The sequence below is a fragment of the Aspergillus viridinutans genome, assembly GCF_018404265.1.
Source record: "Aspergillus viridinutans IFM 47045 DNA, scaffold_1, whole genome shotgun sequence".
NCBI lineage: Eukaryota > Fungi > Ascomycota > Eurotiomycetes > Eurotiales > Aspergillaceae > Aspergillus > Aspergillus viridinutans.
Window position 1 is genome coordinate 3,998,773 of NW_025091217.1, and position 21,450 is coordinate 4,020,222.

Genomic DNA, 21,450 nt, shown 5'->3' on the forward strand with positions numbered 1-21,450 from the left:
GTTTAGAGTTATATATTTAGTAGTTCTTCTCTACTATAATAAGCTTCCTTAACTAAAATACTATTAGATACTATTCTACTCTAAATAGCTAAGTAAGCACTCTAGCTATTATCTATTTTAATATATCTATCTATAGATAGACCTATAATTCTAGGTTAAAGTACTATAGTACTAGTATAGTTATAAAGTATTACTTTAGCTCTTTAAATACTCCTAATACCTCCTATATTAGTATAAATTATATAGTTTTATTATCTTTCTTTATTAATTTAGATAGGGGTGTAGTGATCTTTAAGTATTTTTTAATAAATTAATAGTAGAAGTTTATAAACCCTAGGAAGATCTATATCTTCCTAATACTATATAGTATTAGCTATTCTATAATAATTTTAACTTACTTAGATTCCATGCATATACTATAGATTCTAACTATAAAGCTAAGGAAATCTACTTCTTTAATATAGAATATATATTTACTAAGCTTAGTATATAATTTTACCTTCTATAGTTAATATAGCACTACTTAGATATGCTTCTTATATTCCTCCTTATTCTAGGAGTAGATTAATATATCATCTAGGTAGATAATATAGTAAATATTAAGTAGGTTACTTAGTATACTATTAATATATATCTAGAAGGTAGCTAGTATATTAACTAGTCTAAAAGATATTACTTAGTATTTATAGTATCTATACTATATTCTAAATATAGTCTTCTACTTATCACTAGGTTTAATTTAGATCTAGTGATATATATTATATAGGTCTAGCTATATAAAGATCTTTACTCCTAATAGCCTATCTAGTATCTTACTAATTAGGGGCAGGGGATAGTAGTTCTTAATTATTATAGTATTTAGACCTTAATAGTTAATATATAATTATAGGCTACTATCTTTCTTTAGAGTAAAAAGAATTAATACTTCTATAGGGCTCTTAGATTATCTTATCTACCCCTTTTTTAATATATCTTTAATATATTTTTTTAAGACCTATAGCTCTATAGTAAAGAGATTATATATTAGCCTAAATAGAGACTACTTTCCTAGTTCTAGCTTAATAGTATAGTTATACTCTATATTTAGAGTAAGTATATTAGCTTTCTTATTAGAAAAAATATCTATAAACTCTTAGTATTACTCTAGGAGTATTAATTCTTCTACTATTAAGATAAAGAATAAGAGTACTTCTTCTTCTACTATCTCCTATAGGTAGATAATAAATATTATATTACTAGCTAGGATATCCTTTATATATTCTTTTAGTAATATAACTTCTACCCTAGATATATTAGCTAGATCTTTATCTACCTAATATTCCTATATATATTATATAAAATTAATTATTAAATTTATTACTACTAGCCATAGCCACCCTAGAATAAAGTTATACTCTATTATATCTACTATATAAAATTCTATCTTAATACTTCAGGGTGTTCCCTATATATCTATAGTAGTGATATATAGGTAATATCTTCTATATAATATTACCTTTTAGCTATTAATAGCCTTAATTTAGTAAGGTATATCTATTACTTATAGTAATAGGTTTTCTTTTATCTAATATTAACTAATAAAGTTCCCCTATATATCTATATCTAGAAGTAAGTTAATGTCCTTCCTAGTTATATTATTAGTTAGTTTATTTATAACTACTTTTATATTTAGTATTAAGAATATAATATTTATAGTTTCCTTACCTAGGCCTAGTGCTGCTACTATATATATTACTAGGCTATCTAGTTTTTTAACTCTATATTATCCTTAATATACTTTAGGCATCTAATTATAATATAGCCTTTATTATTATAGCTATAGTACCTAATTAGGCCTCTATCTTCCTTAGAGTAGTGCTTCTTTTAGTTATAGAAACTATATTTCTTTAACCCTAGATCTCTATCTTATTCTTAGTAGTCTTTATAGCTAGATATATCTGCTCTTCTTAATAAGCTATCTTTATATTCTACTATTTAGCTCTTAATAGATATAACTTTATTAATATAACTACTATATAAGAGGTCCTCTATAATTTAGTATTATAGAATCTTATTTTATATACTAATATATAGTTTTATCTAGAGTTAGATCTTTCTTTACTTATCTAAGTAGCTAATACTAAGCTAGGATTTCTATTACTCTAAGTATACTATAAAGTTAGCTACTATCTATAACTCTAATTACCTAGTATCTATATATTTCTATATAGTATTATATACTAAGGTCTTTAGATTATTAACTTACTTTAGTAGAAATTAGATAAGTTACTTCTATATCTACTTTATAGATAATAACTTATAATACCTTATCTACTAGCTAAGTATTTTATTAGTGAGTAGTAGAACTACTACTTTAATCTTTTAGTAATTCTTAGTATAGTATTAAGAATATTACTTAAAATATACTATTATACTATTAATAAATTTTATATAGTTATGCATATTTTTAAATTAGAAACCTATAGTAAATAGGGTCTTTAGTACTAATTTAGGACCTATATCTAATAAGTTATCTTACTTATTATTATTATAGGTAGGTAGTTTAGTATTATTATTATTTATATATACTATAGGTAGTATAGATCTAGTTCTAAGGGGTATCTATATTTTATTACTTATAGTTATTAGTTTATTAGATATATTTTACTTAGGTTTACCCTAAATAATTTATATAGATAGGGTAATAATCTAGTCTTATACACCCTATATTTACTATATATATATAATAGTTTTACTAAGCTTTTTAAGTATCTTATTATTATATTTAATCTACTCTAGTTCAGTAACCTATCTCTATATAGCTAGGAAATCTTCTCTTAAGAATTAAGAGAATCTCTACCTAATAATATTACTATACTCTAGAGTAGTTAGGGTACTGCCTCTATATTAATTTATATATATATTTATATTATTAGGTTATAGTTATCCTATGTTAGGGGTGCTCCTAGTAGAAACTATCTTACTTTAGTAAAATATATAAAAGTACTCCTACTAGGTTATCTTAATATAGTAGAGTAATTAAAACTATAAGAGCACCTATAGAATACTCCTTATTAAATAATAGATAATATAGTAGTAGTAATACCTTTATAGTAGAACTAATTACTAAGGTGTGAGTATCTTGCACCTTAGTAGTTGATAATATCTCTATAGGTCATGTGCCACACATATGATCCCTGCAGTTTAGCTATGTACAGGTTCGCTGCATCTAACAAGTAGTTAATATAAAATTACTACTTTCTATCTAACTTTAGGATAATTATAATAGGAAAGCCCTAAGTACTAGCTAATAGATAAATAACTACTTTCTTTAAAAGCTCTTTAACTTGCCTTTTTATCTTACTAAATTTCTCTAGTAACTAAGGGTAAGAGTTAATATTAATTAGTAATAAATCTCCTATATTAATATAATATTCTAATAGTTAAACTAGAGATATTCCTATAACTAACTCTTCTCTAAATATATCTTTATACTAAGCTAGAAGAGAACTTAATTATTATAGATTAGTTAATACTTCCTTACTCTCTTTCTATTCTTAAATAATATATAACTAAGCTTCCTGTCAACCCTTCTAAAGAGTATATCAAAGCTATTTAGTAGAGATAAGATTAAGAGATATTTCTATATTAATCTTAATTTAAGTTCTTAGGTTAATAGGGTAGATAGTAGTATATTTTATTCTATATCCTCTAATAACTATCCACCCTATAATCTAATTAATATTAGGGTTAAAGTATTTTAGCTAGTCTTAATCTAAGATAATATTATACTCTATTATTTTAAGGACCTAGGGAGTAATAATATAGTACTAATTACCTAACTTAAGTAGAATTTAAACTTAATATAATATATATATAAATCTGCTATTTAGTAGATAAATCTATAGTTATTTAGATATTTATTAAAATCAAAACTATAAAGAAGGTAATAAATTAGCTAGATATTTTAAAATAAATATATAACTAGAGCCATAGTCTAATAGTACTTAGAGATAGACTACTATTTAAGAAGCTTTAAGTATAGTAGGGAAATAGAGAATATTAGATCTAAGAGTATTTAAATAAGCATTAATACTATTATAGTCTTCTAGCTCTAAATCTAATTCTATTATATTAGATAGTCCTTCTTATAGTAGCTAATTTTCCTTATTATTATTATTATTAGAATTATTATAATCCTTTAATAGTTTAAGATTATTAAATACTTTATATTCCTTAACTTTAGAAGCCTATAATAGTTAACTAACTAGTACTTCTATATCTAGTAGTCTAYTAYWTTTCCTAACTACTTYTTATAATTAGATTATAGCTAGTTTAGTAYAGTATAAGCTTARATATTATAGCCTTTCTATCTATAGTTAAAATAAGCTTAATTAGTTTAATATTATGCCTTTTATTCATGCATTCCCTTCTTAGGTTAATTAGGGGACATAGTAATAGTATTTAAATTAATATCTATTAGATCTATTTAATAATTATTACTTTCTCTAAAGAATTAAAGCTAGACCTAAGTACATAGAGCTACTCCCTATTTATACTTAATAAAATAATAAACTATATTATTAAAAGTAGTTAGTTTATTATAATCTTCTGCCTAGTAAGCACACAGAACTAGCTTTAAATTAATAATAAACTTCTAGATTAGTATATTATTAGGAATTCTAGATTTAATATATTTAGTAGCTTTAATTAGAGAAGTAGTATAGGATTATATAGTTTAATTTCCTTAAATATATCTCTTATACTCTTCCTAATATTTATTCTCTCCTCTAATCTCTCTAAAATAGTCTCAGATCCACTATTTAAAAGTATCTAAGGTAGTTATAATAGCTATTAAATTATATTTAGCCTTCTACTTATAAGTATCCTACTACTCTTTAGCCTAGCCTATAAGGTAATACTTAACTACTATAACCTTTTTAAGTTTAGTAGCTTCCTTCTAAGTAAGAGTTTACTTATTATAAAAGTATTTATTAACCTACTAAAGCCACTTCACTATAGTATCCTTACTATACTTACTATTATATATAGGGATTAGTTTAAGGTTAGAAACCTTTCAATACAGTTTAGGTGTTTCAGGGGTAATAGTAGGGAGAGGGTTAGGGTTAGGAGTAGCAGCTATAGCTCCTATAGCTCTATCTAGATAGGTATAACCTAGATGGTCATACTAATCTTAGAGAAGTTTAACTAATACTATTAGAGTTGAAGGTGTTCCACCTTAAAGCTATTACTATAATTAGTAGCCTGGGTTTAAGGGGTCTCCACACCAGAAGATATAGATTTAATATTATCTATTTTATTAAGTAAAGAATAATATCTAATTAAGAGTAGAAGTTAGATTTAATAATTATTAATATTAGTTTAAACTTATTAAAATAACTTTAATAACTCCTAATTTATCTTTCTTTAAGGTTAAATTATTAATCCTATATCTATTACTATTTTAAAAGACTCTAATAGCCTATGATATCTATGACTTACAATATTACTATAGGGAAGAATTAATAAAAATATCTTAAATAGTAAATTATTACCCTCTTAGGTATCTTGATTAGTCTAAGAAGGTTGAAAACTATTAATCTAAGGTATTTTCTATTAAATTAGGGATGATTAATATAAGGGATTTTATTAAAGTTAAATTATTAATAATATTCCTAAGGGTTAGTAGATTAAGGCTACTATAGTTTAGATTAATTCTTTATAAGGGGTTTTAAACCTTCTTAGGAATTAAGTATTATATATTTACTTAATCTAGATATGCTACTAGATGGGATATTCATAGTTATTAAGGATATAGAGTCTTTAAAGAGTATAAGGGTAGGGGGTAGGCCAGCAGCCACCCTATATATATCTTATTAACTTTAAGGGATTCCAGTCTTCTTTTATATTTTAACCTAAGCTAAGAAGGAATGTAAGGTCTAACTAACTATATAATAGTAATAATAATCACTAGATATCTTTACACATCTGATAGACTTCCCTGAAGTCATATATGTGCTGTTTGATATCACAGTATAGCTAGTATTCTCTCCTAACTAGATAAATAAGAGAGATAGCATCTAGTAGCCTTCTAGTTAAGAAAGTTTATAGGAGCTAAACTTAATTAGGTAATACTAGATAAGGAATTATTTACTATTATTTATTTCTTTAAATATTAGTATTAGTATACTAAAGGAGCTATATATTAGATTAAGGTCCTTTCTAATTATATTAATCTATAAGGTTTTATAAAATAACTAAAGTTAAATAGTAGATAGGCCTATTAGTTAATTTTATTAATACTATTTAATTTTATTATTAAATATTAAAAGGGAAAGGCTAACCCTGCTAATATATCTATAAGATAATATAGTAATTAGACTATACTATAGTCTAATAATAATAATATTATTATATTAATTCATGAGTGAATAGTTGCTATATAGTTACTAAGGACTAAGAGTTAAGATAACTATAAACTAGAGCTAGATAATATACTATTAGAGCTCTGCTATTATAAAGACCACCTATAGTAAGAGGTGATTTACTAAGATAATCTATAGTAGTTAATTAATAACTATTTAATACTATAAGCCTTAGTTAAGTGTACTACTTAAAAGGAAAATATTTATAAATATAGAATTACTAAAGACCTTAAGGGTTTAATTAAATAATTATAAACTAAAGATATTAAGGCTTAATGCTAAATTACTACTATTAAGTAGGATACTACAGGGTAAAAATATTAGAATATTAATTCTAAAGATCTTTTATAATTTAAAGGTAAGTTATTTATACCTAATACTAAATAATTAAGGAACTAATTAATTAGTATTTACTATAATAAATTACTAGCTAGTTACTTTAGTAGAAACTATACTAAAGCCTTACTGAGATAAAAGTTTCACTAGATAAATCTATAAAATAATATTAAAGTATATATTAAAGAATATCTAATATGCTAAGGCACTATAGTACTAAGGTATAGGCCTTATAGTAAGTTTAATTTATTACTATAACTATTCTATCTATTTAGTAAACTATTAATAGATTTTATAACTAGACTTCTAATAATACTATATAGGATTAATCTAGTTAATAGTATTTTAATTATAGTTAATAAATTCTTAAAATAGTCACTCCTCTTCCCTATCTTAATAATAATAACTATGGCAGAACTAGCAGAACTATTCTATTAAGAAGTTAAATTAAAATTTAGACTATCTAATAGTATTATTTTAGACTAAGGACTAGTCTTTACTAGTAAATTCTAGGTAAAATTATACTATATTATAAAGATTAAATAAAGATTATTAACTATATTTTATACCTAAACTAATAGCTAAATAGAATAGATAAATTAAGTCCTTAAAAGATATCTCTATTATTTTATTAATAAAGAATAAAATAACTAGGTAACTCTGCTAAGAGAAGCTGAGTTTACTATAAATAAAGTAATTAATATATTACTAAGTAAATCCCTATTTAAAATCTTACTAGGGTATAATCTAGACTTTTATATATATACTAAGGATAGTACTATAGGGGGAGAGATCCTAGCTATAATAGTATAAGTATAAAAACTTTTAAATCTTTAAGAAAGATTAAAGAAATAATAATATAAAGCTAGTAAAATATAAGTAAAGCACTATAATAAATATTATAAGGAGTTAGTATTAGAAAAAGGATAATTAATAGAGCTATTAATAAAAAATCTTAAGTTAAAGATTCTAAGTAAGAAGCTAGCTCCTATTTTTATTAGATCTTTTTATATACTAGGTGCTATTAGATTATAAGTATATTATCTTACTTTATTTATAAAATATAATTAAATTTATAATATCTTTTATGTGTTATACTTAGAACTATAGAATTAAGTAAAGTATAATTAATTACTACTAATACTAGAGCTTAAAGATAATAATAAATAGAAAGTTAAAGAGGTTAAGGATAGCTATATTATTAGAAATAAATAGTATTATTTAGTTAAATAGAAAGATTAGCCTTTAGAATATAACTAATAGGTTTATACTAATGATATAACTAATGCATAAGAAGTAATATAGAAATATAAAAAAAGAATTACTACTATTAACTAATATAAAGGCACTAGGAAGGCTTAGCTAAGGCTAAGTATAATAGATAAAGGTAGAATATAATACTAACTTAAATATTCTTAAGTACTAAAGGAAAAGACTAATTAATATTAGCTAAGTAAGTCTAGCTAGTAACTACTATTTTATTACTATAGAAATAAATACTAATTATCTTAATCTCCTTTATAAAAAAGAGAAGAGAGGCAGCCTAAGCTATATACCTAGTATTACTAGATATAAGTTAAAGAGCTTTAGCTAAATAATATATAGCCTAATTATTAGTAGTAGCCCTAGTATTTAGATACTAAATATAAGTTATTTTAGTATAATAATCTTTAAGAAACTTATTATACTTATTACTCTATAAGAATATTAGTATTAAGATAGTACTATAGTAATAAATTAATCTAGAAACTTATATACTATTTCTTTTTCTTTTTTATAATACTATATAACTAATAGTAGTTCTACTCTATATTCTTAAAGGTATTAATAAGCCTAAGAAAGGTAACTAAAAAATCCTTAAAAAGGCTTAGATCCTAAGTATACTAGGGATTAAAGAACCTAGTATACTATTTAATAATAGTAGATAGGTTAAGGGTATTTCTAGCTATACTAGGTATAGCTTAGAAATAGCTATTAATACTAAAATAATATATAAATCTAATATAATATATAGGTTTATAGAGTAAATAGTAGATATTATACTAGATATACTTTATAGAAGTGCTATCTATAAGCTTATAATTAACTTTAAAAGAAAGGCCCCCTTAGAGGTTAAAGTTCTTTAATATAGTATAGAGGTAGTATATATACTAGTACTTTCTATAGATAATAATATTAGCTATAATAAAACTTAATAGTAAGGAATATAAAGAAGATGTAAAATATAGTAGAAATAAAAGAGAGATTATAAGGTTTAAAAGAACTTAAATCTTAAGTATTAATAAATAAAGAAGAATTATAATATTAAAGAAAATACTATAATATAAAAGAGAAGTATTAATATATAAAGTTAAAAGAAGAAAAAATATAAATAAAGATATAATTAAAGATAAATATACTATAGTTATTACCTATAATAATATTATTTACTATCACATTATAGTATATAATAATAAAGAACATAATAAATTTTAAAATATATAAAGCTAATATAATAGAAGTATTATATCTATTCTATAATTAGTTATCTCTATTAATAATATTATATTATATTAACTATTATAATATTATTTACTCTTTAGGAAAATTTAAGGTTATATAACTCTAACTAAGAATAGTTATTATAACTAAAGAGGGTATAATTATAAAGGCTTAGCTATAGCCTAGCTACTTAATTATATAGCTATCCCTTATATCCTAATTATTTTTAACCTTCTATTTTTATACCTTAAGCTACTTTTAAATCATTACTAAATACATCTAGGATAGATAGTAAAGATAAATAATATTCCCCTTATCTGATATTTAAGAAGATAAGGATTAGTTTTATTATAAACTGATCTACTACTCTCTATCATTCTTTTCTATTGATTATTATCACTAATTCTTACCTAGTCAACAGGTTATCTACCCTGCGACATAGATCCTTACAGCTAGTTAAGCACCCTTATATATATCTTCTTATAATATAAAGATAGAATTAGGCCTGCAATAGTATAATAATCTAGAGGAGGTATTAAACTACTAAGAGATATAATCTTTTAAAGGTAGGGGTCTTTAAAAAAGGAAAAGGAGTATACTCCTATAAAAATTACTATACTAATATACTTATTTATTTTTAATATATTAGCTTATTAAAATAAGATTATCTTCTAACCTTTCTTAGTATTCTCTATAGATAACTTCTCTAGAGCCTTATCTATATCTTATTACTTCTTAAATAGCTTACATTCCTGAAGAAGATAGTTCTATTAGTAAGAAAGGTAGCTAGATAACTCCTTACTATAATACTTATAGGTTATATAAGTCTAAGGAGTTAGAATATCCCTAGAGTTATAGATATCTATATAAAATTACCTTACTAACTATGACCTTATAGTTAAAATTACTTTAAATAAAATAATTAGTAGCTATATATCTCCTAGAGCTAGTTCTATCTATATTATATTATATTATATTAAATTTAATATATATTTTAACTACTAACTATAATTACTATATTAGTTATTACATTGTCTTGGAGGCTCTAGCAGAAAGTTATATAACTAAAAGATTTATATATTCTGATTAGTTAGCTAAGGGAGACTAGCCTTTTAATTAGCTATAATAGGTATCCACTTTTGTCATATGCTTTTTATCTGCAGACATAAAAAAAATAGCAAAATATTTAACATTTTGTCATTTTCTGAAATTTTTTGTCAGACACCACCCCTAATTGCGAATGAAAGGGGTGATCCTGGTACTGGCTTGCAGGCTGGTGCGCACAGAGCACACAGGGCGACGCTTGGCTGAAGCCGCCGCCCAGACTTAGCTTCTGGAATCCATCCCTGGATACGTCAGAATCAGATTAACGAGGCACAGAGTACGAAGTAGTAGTAGTACAAAGCAAAGGCCAAAAGTACAGGTAGTGCGAGTCAAAGCTCAAATCTCGGTCAGGACTATCTGAATGTATTAGTACTGAGGTGCGCACTGCGCTCTGTGCTGTGGTAGACGTTGATCAATTGAACCACGACGGACCGTTATGTCGCAATTGCAATAATTGACTGAGCATGCATACTTTGTACAGCCATTTATGCTCCTCCAACAAGATGCCAAGGTTCAGTAAGGGGCTTTGTGCAATTGCTGGGCATGACCATGTCGAGCGCTCGAAGCCATTGGTATCTTTGATTTGCTGCTCTCGGGATTTGACCGCCGTCCGAATGTGCACGTATTCGACCCTTCTAACAATGATAAGGTCTAAGCGTCGAAGCGAGTTTCTTCCTTGAGTGATATGCACAAAAAGAGTAATATAGAGACGTAAGCCCTCTAGACACTTGGGGTTCATACGGCTTCACGCCAGAGTAGGAGTCGTACCGGCATACACAGGCGATACTCCGACTGAGTCCGACACTAGTCACATAGGTCTATCGGTTAATACGGAGTATTACTCTCAACATTCCTGGAAGCTTCAAATCAGTCTATTTCTCCTTCATATGCAGTAAACAGGCAGCCATCTCCTCTCTTTTCTACCAATCACATTCTTTCAATAAGGTAGACAACACAAATACCGTAATATATACACTGTACTCATCGGTATTCCTCCTCAAGCTGTTAGCGGAGACTAGCGGTGCTGGCGTACGGCGCTAATAATACACCATGGAATCAGACACGATCGTGTCTGTGAGCCGGAATTGGAGCCTCGAAGCGGATCTTAACGTAGCTCCGAAACACCGCCGTTCTTACTAGACTTGAGCCTCAGGGTGGATCATCTCTGTCTTCATGCCCTGACCCTTGAGCTCTTGGCTGAAGTCGGTCAACCACTGATCGGTCCAAACTGAACGATGTCACTCTAATCTCGCTTCTTGTTCTGTTATCTCCGAATATGAGACACGCCTAGTACCTAACTACCTACTTGTTCCCATGAATAGCAGTCCCTAATTGGAGGAAAAATAGACCCTCCAGCCAATTGCATTTTACAAAGCCCTTAGAAAAAGCGATATGCATTGGCAACCCGCCAGTCAGTGCCTACCTCGCCTGACCTCCGTTCGTCTACTACATACGTCAACATGCTGTCGTGCCCAGAATCATGATAGGTATTGCTAAGACATTTAGCCTGAGGGAAGTCGAATCACATTCTGGAATAGGTAAATGAAGCCACGCGGACTTCCACGTCAAAATACTGTCTCCCCTCACGTGACTGAGAACGTCTGCGGGTATGCGTGTAACAACCTTTAACGGAAGGTTGAAGCTCGAGAGAACAGGGGCCCCTAGTCGAGGGGGTCGATAAACGTTGCTATGTCATTTAGTCGCAGTCGCAGTCGCAGTTGAACTACTTGTCTAGGTGACTATCTAGCTTCTCCGTAAAGTCCGTACTTGGCGAGACTGAGAGTTCTTAAGAACGGGACGGGATCGACCCTTAGACTTTCTTTTGTTGGCTTGATAACTGATCTGTCTCGTGTGAGTGTGGTGGATCAATCACAAAAAGCCAAGGATCGACAGCAGATGCGGTCATCCCGTCTTCTCTATTCCATCAGCTTTGGCAAGGAGAAAAGGAATCAATCTCCTCAGGACATTTTTCTTTCCCACAGGGAAGAAAAAGGTTTGCTGTGCTGTGCTGTGAGACATCATGTGGTCAGGGCGCACATATTCAATAGGGGAGGCTGGAATACTAGGTTGGAGAGAGTTGGTCTTTGGCTGTTTTAGTTGCTTGGAGTATCGATATTCAATAGCATAGCTAGACTAGTTGAGTTGCATATTGCTGTGGCGAGTTATGTAACTTTTCTTTATTAGCAATGTTTATTTGTGCTTAGCTCATGCAAGTTGACTGTGCCGCAATATCCAACACCCAGCCACTCATAAATAATATATGGTACATTACTATTAGGGCATTACTAATGCAGAATCAACGAAGCAAAGGAGGTCATGAGTCATGCTGCTTATCTATGCCCTCTTCACTATGATGTATATCATAATGATCGCACTGCAAGTAGCGGATGTCATCCTGTGATGTCAAGGTCACTAACGCCTGTCACTAACATATGCCAGTAATTTGAGGTCTGAGCCGGTGATGGATATAATTTTTGAATGAAAGAAAAGTACCTACTTAGTTAGCAGTTATCAAGAAGAGGAATGATTATCAGGATGATGCCAGCATGATGAAATCTTCAAACCATGCGGTCAGTCAGCTGCAGATACATACGGCCGGCCAAAAAGGCAATATCAAAACAGCTTGACGTCTCCTTTTTACTGCTACACCACCACGACTGTCTTCGTCAAGTAGAAGCCAATCATCAAGCGCTCGGCTACACCATGAAGCAAATATGGCAGTGCTGGATCAAAACTAATGCTGAGCAAGTTGAAATCCTTCAGCAGGTTTGAAGGGTTGGCCTGACAAATGGGGTATGGAGATGTTGGAGACTCGTGTTGGTTCTTTTCCTTTTGAGATGGGTCTCCAACCAATGGCTGGGGTGGGTGACTGCTTTGTTTGTATGTTTCAGTCTTGCATACATGAACGCCCCAACTGAGTGACAGGCTCGATTTCTACTCTAGCATGGGGACTCGGTATAATAATATTTAGCTTATCAATTCGTTAAGATTCAGTTATTATATGCCTATCTAGAGTATTCTGGAATATCATCAAGGTTTTTGTGTCTGTGACACCATTTATGGCTGATACGGTATCAATTGTCAATACATGATGAAACTTTCACTCAAGGAAGACCCCCCTTGACTCCGGATTGACCCGTGCCGAGCACCGATACCCTTTCATTCTGCCAATCTGCATCAGTCTCAAACCATAATACGGAGAAACCCTTCAGACTAAGGTACGGAGTACAGTGGGCCTAATCAAGTGGCACGCCTGTCAGCCTGAAGGATGACGGTTTCCCGAATTTTCCTAGAATCTGACTTCTGACAGGCTCAAAGTATGGTGCTAGTGGAATCACTTTGACAAATAACTCCAGATTAAGCGATCTTGAGCTTTGGGGGCTGTTTTGACTTTCAATATCCGTGACTCTTTCGGTCAGTCTTTTTATCGATGCTTCTTTGTGGACTCAGAGTGGATGAGACCAACATGTCGGAGCCGAGACCTGGAGCGTAATTTGCAGAGTAGGTAGGGAGCATCGCGGCCTTGTGACATCTTGGCCTGCGGTAAGCAATCTGGCAGCAAAGCCTGGAAAGACATAATGATTGCGCAACGTTATAAGCAGGTGAGTGTATTTTACCAATAATTCTCCTTCCCTGCTTAGATCGTCTCATAGCTGCATAGATGTGTTGTTTCTGCAGATTTCTATCTGGACTGCGTGGTTTCTGTATATGTGCATGTATGTGTGACCTAATCTCATTAGAGTGTGACCTGAAAAGAAACTTGAACCTTGCCTGATCAACTGAAGACCTGCAGGGCCACCTGTAAGCATGATTATCTTGCTTTTTCTTTCTCTCTCGTCATATTATCTACTCTGAGTAAATCATCAAGTTACAGACCCACCTCACTCACATCGCGTGCTGCCGTCAAGTGTCAAATATACGAAGACTGGAACTTGGAGGCAAGTTAGCTTGGGGCCAGTATTTACACCTGTAACGGGTAAGAACCTAGGTAGCTTTGAATGTCGCTTGTCCTTCAGGAATCGGTCTGTGTAATCTGAGACCAAAAGAGCTAGGCGGCATAGAAGGCTGCGTCTTATTGGTTTAATGGTCCCAGTACCACGGTTCATCCTGCAAAGCCACTGCAGGTTGGACTGTTGACTTTACGCTTCCGCATCCAATAAACACAGTTTATTTGTCCGTTTCTGTTGGTTTTCTTCCCTTCTACCCCCCTCCTTGTACTTTATCAGACTATCAGTACTCTAGGTGACTTGACTTGCGAATCGGCCTAGAAAGCTGTTGTGCTCGAAGAGGGCTTGGCTGCAGTGATCCTTTCCTTCACATTCACATTGCATTGAGGCGATTATGGAAGAATTCTTCTGGCCAGCGGGGGATCACAAGAAGGATCGAATCCCTCAGCAATGCTTCGTTAACGAGCCAATGACACATAGCCAGCCTGGTATTTGCTAGAACCTGGATATGAATTGAGAGTCGAAACCCGAATCATTTTATCTTCTCAGGATTCAATCTCTGTCGATACCTATTAGAATTCTATCTGCTTTTGGAATCTGGAGAGTGGGTGGGGCCCAGTGGATCTCACTTCTCTGTTCCCACACTCCGCGCCGTCCGCGGAGTAAGATGCGGAAGCTGGAAGTTGCCAATGGATATCCAGATTTCCACTATGTAAATAGGGTGAAAGGAAACGAAAAACTGGATTTCAGTTAACTGTTGGTAAATAATACACTGGACCGACCCTCCCAAGCTCTCACACCTTGGCATCGTCTGATGTTCCAGAGCCCACTTCGAAGATCGAACCCCTGCAAGAGGGTTGTTTCGGCGACCATAGGTGGTCAGTGAGGTATTGTTAGTATTGCAGCCATGCTAGCCAGCTTTCTTGAGGCCTGAGAAATGAGGGCCTATCAGCTCCGGGAAATTGAACCTTCTCATGCAGTAGCAGGGCTGCAGACTGTGGGTGTGTTACGCCGCAATTTCTTCCTGTGCCATTGGCTGGTTCGGGTATGTCTCTCCGTGGGCTGTCCAAGTTGGACATTTTTTATTTTATTTTATTTATTTATTTATTGCGTTTTTATTTTTGCCCCTCCTATTTTTTCCCCCTTTTTTTCCTGTTCACGCTAGTTTCTTTTATCCATTGCTGACTCTTATTTTTGGTTCCCCTCGACGGCTTGGTTCGGTCGAAACTAAGCACATTATTATTATGTACATGGAAAAAGTCAACCTTCAATACTCATGAATCCTCTAAAGCTCCAAAATAATACCCCAAAATCATATTTTGATTTTTACTTTTTTTCATCACCATCAGCCAATTAACACTCGCTCTGGCACAGGAATATGGCTGGACGGGGAAAAGGAGACTGACATACTCCACCTCACTTGATACATTCCTTTCTCCAGCGTCGATCGAAGAGACTACAGACTCCAGACTACAGAGTACATACTGATATTGCCTTTTTTTTGTCTGCAGTAATAAGACCTTAGTATCGAGGAAGAAGCTATCAGGCGTCTATACGAGCAGCTATCTTAGACAGGATCCACAATTGATTTTCAATGAAGAATCCGTACTTCCTATTTTCTACTGTGAGCCAAACGGCACATCAACGAGGCTGACAGCACATCTTTTCCTGGATTCAACCCAATCAAACTAATCTCATACTGATCATCTCTTTTCTTTACAAATTCTATCAGCCTTCAGATCCTTGTTCCCCTTGACAGTTTTGGCTTTTGCCCCGCGCGTGGCCAAAACCTCCGTCTGGATGATTGTGTCATCAGTGTCAAACACCAGGGTTCATATAGTTGCCCCATCCTGGCCCTGACCCATATTAAGCTTGTCAATATAGCCGCGAAAGAGAGCAACTCTGTTTACCCTTTCGAGGTTGGTTTCTTTCTGTCTATCATCAGAAGCGGAGCGTCGTCACATCCGAGGGTGTAACTTCGTTTCGTTGTTGATTTCTTTGTTGCGGCTCTCCACCGTACAGTGTTAAGTACTTGTCTATGCTTCTGATATCCCTACCAAAGAGTACATGTGCTAGACCTGCTACTCTTCTCTCATTTTGCTGCTGTTAAAACCCAGAAAAAAAAGGGAAATAAAATAAAATAAAATAAAACAAGGGAGACTGTTCTGAAAAGGAAAGAGTTAAAAAGAAAAATAAACGGGGGAGGGAAAAAAAAGTATCATAAAATACGCCCAATCTGCCAGTGACAATAATAATCATTCCTGCACGTCTTTCTACCAACGTGACCCTGTCTCTCTTCGGATTGAGATCTCCACACTTTCCTGCCTGTTGTTTAACATCTAATCTGGCGAAGTACTGCTATCTGCATCTGGACTTTGCTGTTTCGTGGAGGTAGTGGCAAAATTCTTCTTCCTACCGCATCTTCAAGCCCGATATCCTTGCATGAAGGGGAGTGGAAGGAAGGGACAGACATTCAGACCTACGTACATACATACATACATACCTCATAGAGGAGGGGGCTACAGTGATATTATATTCATTGTTTGACTCTCAGTGTCTGTGTCTGGCACATTCCAGAGTCCCAATTTTATTTCAAGTGTCTTTTTCCCTTGTTACAACACCATCACACCACCACCAACACTTCTGCCTGCATCTGTCTAATTTCATCTTTGCCCCTGTTCTGGCGCTACGCATCACTCTGACAAGGACCGTCCATCCAGCACCATCACGTACCCGCCGTGGGAAACCACCCTCTCCACGGCCGGACACTACAGGGGCGCAGTCGGGGTCTCTTACAGGCCGGCGTGTTCCAAGGACTCGGTACGCTGCATGGGTTAGGAACGACTAACCCGACACTTGGCGGCCAGTACCCTCATTTAAGAGTCCAACCGGAAGACTCATCTGCTGTTGGTGATGCTCTGAGAAGAAAAAATATTGTTCGCAATATTACTCCCTTGTCGCCCCCAACCTTTTTTGTGTCCTCCCTGGCTGTGTTCGACTTCTGCAACTCCCAGGAAGTTTCTGAAAGAAAAGGCGCCAAAGTGCATAGTGGCTGAGAGACAAATACCAGAGGCCTCACAGTCTATCTCTATCAGCCTTGTGTTCAGTGCCTGAGGTTCTCAGATACGGAACCCCAACAACCAACACGTCTTCCCACCTCATCTATTCCGTCCATTTTTAAGAGGAAAGAAGTGCCATCACCTGCATCTTGATCACCTCCAACCTTGCTGCCATCGGCGGTTGTCTGCACGCATATCCTGTTTTTTCTTCTCTTTGCCCCCTCATCTACAGCCACGATCATCAACTACTCAGACGCAAAGAATACTCCCACCAAACGAGATGGATTCGCGAACTAGCTACCTGCCCTCGTCTCGCCAGAGTCGAATGGCCATCGATTCCTTGCTGAATCCATCGGCCGAGGACGACACAACGGACAACCGGCTACATCATTCATTCTCAAGCCAACAATACTCGCCGCCCTACCCTCCAAGTCCCAACCGTTACTATTGCTCCCATTATGGGGAGAGCCACGCCTATCCAGACACCCCGGGCTCGTCTCAAGACCAAATGTTCTTATCCTACCGGCCTAGATCAGCCGAGTCATCACCAGATCCTTATTCTCGGGACCGGTACGACTCCGTCTCCAGCAGCTCCAGCAATGCCGCCGAACGGCGTCGGCCTCCCCGGCCCAAGTACGAAGAAGAAGAGATGTACTTCATCTGGTACCACCGAGTCGACCTCTGCCAGGAGTGGAAGGAGGTGCGCGAGAACTTCAACCGCCAATTTCCCAGCCGCCAACGGCGCGGGTTTCAGGGAATCCAGTGCAAGTTCTACAGATTCATCAAGGAGAAGAAATGTCCCACGCTGCGCGAGCAGCGGAGAATGCGGGACGGCGAGTTCCTGCGGGAGGGTTCGACCATGATTGACTCGGCAGCTCCACGATTTGGAGTTGTGGAATGGGCCCAAGTGTGGTATCCATGGATGCGAGAACCAAAGGAGGAAGTGCTTGGTCGGCGGCTATCCGCGTAACTGTTTGTCTTTGTTTCAACTTTGCTTTGAAATCATCTTTCCTTTTCGGTGTCTTTCTTTTTTACGGCCGCACCACAAGCAAGATACCTCTGAAGTTTATTCTCTTTCTGCATGTGGAGGTTTCTGTCATGGTTTCTATTTTCTTCTCTTTCACCGTGTGTTTCTCCAAGATTCAAGTTCACGGTCATGCCGTTAATGGTTGGGAGGCTTTCTGAATTAGCACTGCATTCGACTAGCTGTCTGACAGCTTGGGGTCGCCGATGATGGCTTAAAATCATAATACATCATCACGTTTCAATACGTATGGTACAATTCAGTATGATACAATATGATACGTAACCTCCCAGACACGGTCCTGCCAGGGTACTAAGGCGTGTCCACCATAACAACAGTATAACCAAATAAGCAGCCGTTAAGATGATCATAATTCTAAATTAAACGCAGAGCAAGAATCCTGCCTGATCCCTTCGTCCTACGCAGACCACTTCAGTGCCAGCTGCGAGCTTTCTGCAAGCTCGCCCGGATAACCACCTCAATTCCAACCCCAACTAAGGCAAAGGCACCTTAAGCCTACGTAGTAGCTCGATTGTGACAATCAAGTAAGCACACGGGCATACCACCGGTTAAGGACCCAGATGGCCACAACTCATACTTCAATGGAATGCATGGTACGATATAGGGGATGTTTGACTTTTGGTCGAGTTCGCAATCGACATGGCATGACGTGAACCCCGCATCCCGTCCTCGTACTCTATGACCCCGTATTGGATTTGGCCCTGGCCCTGGCGCTGTGACGTTGACGTTGACGATGACGATGGCATCTGTGCTGATGCTGCCGTCGTGGAGATGGTTGTTTTGGGCCGAAAGATCGTCTATCGGCATTATCGCCTGCAAATGCCGGTTGTCACTTGCTCACGGGCTGGAGACGTGCTTGGCTGAAGAGAAGTGGGGGCTGGCACTGACCGCTACACTACGCTACGCTGATGCTCATGCTCATGCTCATGCTGATGCTTATGCAGATACGAGAGTATGATTTGTTTTTCTTTTTCAGTTTTGGATTTGGGCTTATCCCGAGGTCACCGGGTCTGGTCTTTGGGGACTATTTTCGTGGTAGGTCGACGGTGAAGACGATGATCGTTATCTCGACCAGACAGATTGCATTCCCGGACACCAAGCAAGCGAGTCATCTTGAAATCGACTGGAAGCTGCAGAATGCAGCCACCCGATTCTGGGAGGCCGGCACTTGTCAGAATGGCTACCACCGTCGCATTCGATCGTGATTGGGACCTCCGCCGTCCAGGCTGTCCTCGTCAGAATCCACGTGCGAGTCGAACCCGAACCCAAATCCAACTCCAACCCGGCGTGCGTGCCGCCCCTCATTTGCTGAATCGGCAGAGTCGAATTCCTCGTCGTCAGACGCCCCGTGAGTTCGATATTTGTGGTAGATGGCTGTGGGGTCGTCTTCTTCATCGTCCCACGACAGCTCCTCGTCCGGATAGTCGTTTGCGGGGTTGTTTTCGGCTGTATGCGTCAAGATGGGTTAGCACAGTGCATGCAGAATGGTTGGGCGAGTGTATTGAGCGTACCATTCGAATCTGCGTCCTCGCTATCCCACTCCTCGTCCTCGTCGTCCTCTGCAAAGTGTTCCCAGTACTCTTCATCCTCTTGCGTAATGACAATGACTCCAATATCCTGACGAGTGCTGTCAATGCCATTCTGTTGGAACCACTTCTCGTGGCCCGTTTCCAGATCGGTCAACGGGTTCGTAAGTAGCGTCCCTTCTGGCAGTGGTCGTCGAATGTACGTATCGTAGACATACTCGCCGTCACTGTCGGCCCCCTCTTGCACCACGGCTTCTACCGGAGGCCGGACGCCGGGAATTGCAGGAACGCTCGTTTCCCGCGGCGTCGTCGCTCGAGGTTTATTGGGTGTGCGCGGCTGGTACTTCAACGGAGGTTTGGGGATGATGGGACGTGCTGTCGTCTGCGCTACTGGTTGCTGCACCGACGGTTGGGTCTCCGTACTTCCCTCCAGCTCAAGGGCAATCTGCTCAAACTCGCGAGCCAGCCGTTCCGACTCATCCTCCCAGTTACTCTTGCGAGCATGCGCCTCCTTCTCCAGCACCTGCGAGATGTGCTCCTTCGCAGCGGAGATGGCAGTCTTCCGCTCCTCTCTCCATTTCCTCTCCGCCTGATTGACCACAGGCCGTTTCCTGGGCCGCGCAGGCGCAGGCTCCGGCTCCGGCTCCGGGACACTCACACCGCGGACCTCCCCCTCCGCCGTCGCAGCTTGCGCTGCCGCATCGGCAACCAACGACGCCTGCCTCGAATGCGGAGTCCGTCGTAACTTCTCCACCAGCACCGCGACCGCCCCGTCACCTCGCCGCTTCTGCACGCCGCCGCCCGCGCTCCGCAGAACATTCACAGGCGTATTGGACCTGGAAATCTGGAACCGACGAACAGACCGTGGCGACGCGGAAACGGGACTCTCCCTCCCGCTCGACGCAGAAGACTCCCGCACCCCGTCAACAGCAGTAGAACCCAACAGATCCGCACCCGCCACCCCGCTCGACGAATGCAGTGCGCGGTGGAGCTTCTCCTCCGCTGCCTTGCGCACAGCAGCGAGGCGCTGTTCCTCACGGAACTCAGCCCCAGGGGAAGTAGCTCGAACCAGAGGCACGGTCGCGCCGACGCCCGCGCCGACGCCCGCCCTTGGGCCCGAAGGGCGAGCAGCACCGCTGGAAGCTGGAAACGCAGAGCTACTCACAGACCTCGGAGTGAGGAGTGTGCGTGATGGCGCAGCTAGGGACGCAGGGCTCGAGGAGCCGCTGTCCCGATCATTGCCACTAACCTGGACGCGCTGGAAGACAAAGTCTGTAAAACGCCGCTTGGTCTGGTGGAGTTCAGACTGGATATCTGTAGTTCATGTCAGCTGAGTTATATTATAGACCAGGACTCATATGAGTAGTTAGTAGCGTGTGGACATGTGACGCCGTACAAGGCCGTGGGGCGACCCAAAGTCAGGGAGCTTTTCTTACACAATGTGTCCACCGGTTCTTCTTCGCGGCGACGCTTGATGTTGATCTGCTCTGGAGGTAAGGCCATCCTGAAACCTTGGAAAATTTCCAGAAGAGCTCGAATGTAGGATTG

At 36.5% G+C, this 21,450-nt stretch overlaps 2 protein-coding genes across 2 annotated transcripts; one reads left to right on the forward strand and one right to left on the reverse strand.

The window, feature by feature from the left end:
- Positions 1-17,611: 17,611 nt before the first annotated feature.
- Aspvir_001129 (uncharacterized protein) lies at positions 17,612-18,301 on the forward strand (the record flags this gene model as incomplete). The annotated part of the gene is made up of 1 exon (XM_043266257.1): positions 17,612-18,301. The coding sequence occupies one exon, from the start codon at positions 17,612-17,614 to the stop codon at positions 18,299-18,301; it is 690 nt and encodes a 229-aa protein (XP_043122192.1).
- Positions 18,302-19,556: 1,255 nt separating this feature from the next.
- On the reverse strand, positions 19,557-21,405 carry Aspvir_001130 (Iwr1 domain-containing protein; the record flags this gene model as incomplete). Its single annotated transcript, XM_043266258.1, has 3 exons — positions 19,557-19,822; positions 19,888-21,216; positions 21,339-21,405. The coding sequence occupies 3 exons, from the start codon at positions 21,403-21,405 to the stop codon at positions 19,557-19,559; spliced, it is 1,662 nt and encodes a 553-aa protein (XP_043122193.1).
- Between the last annotated feature and the right edge of the window lie 45 nt (positions 21,406-21,450).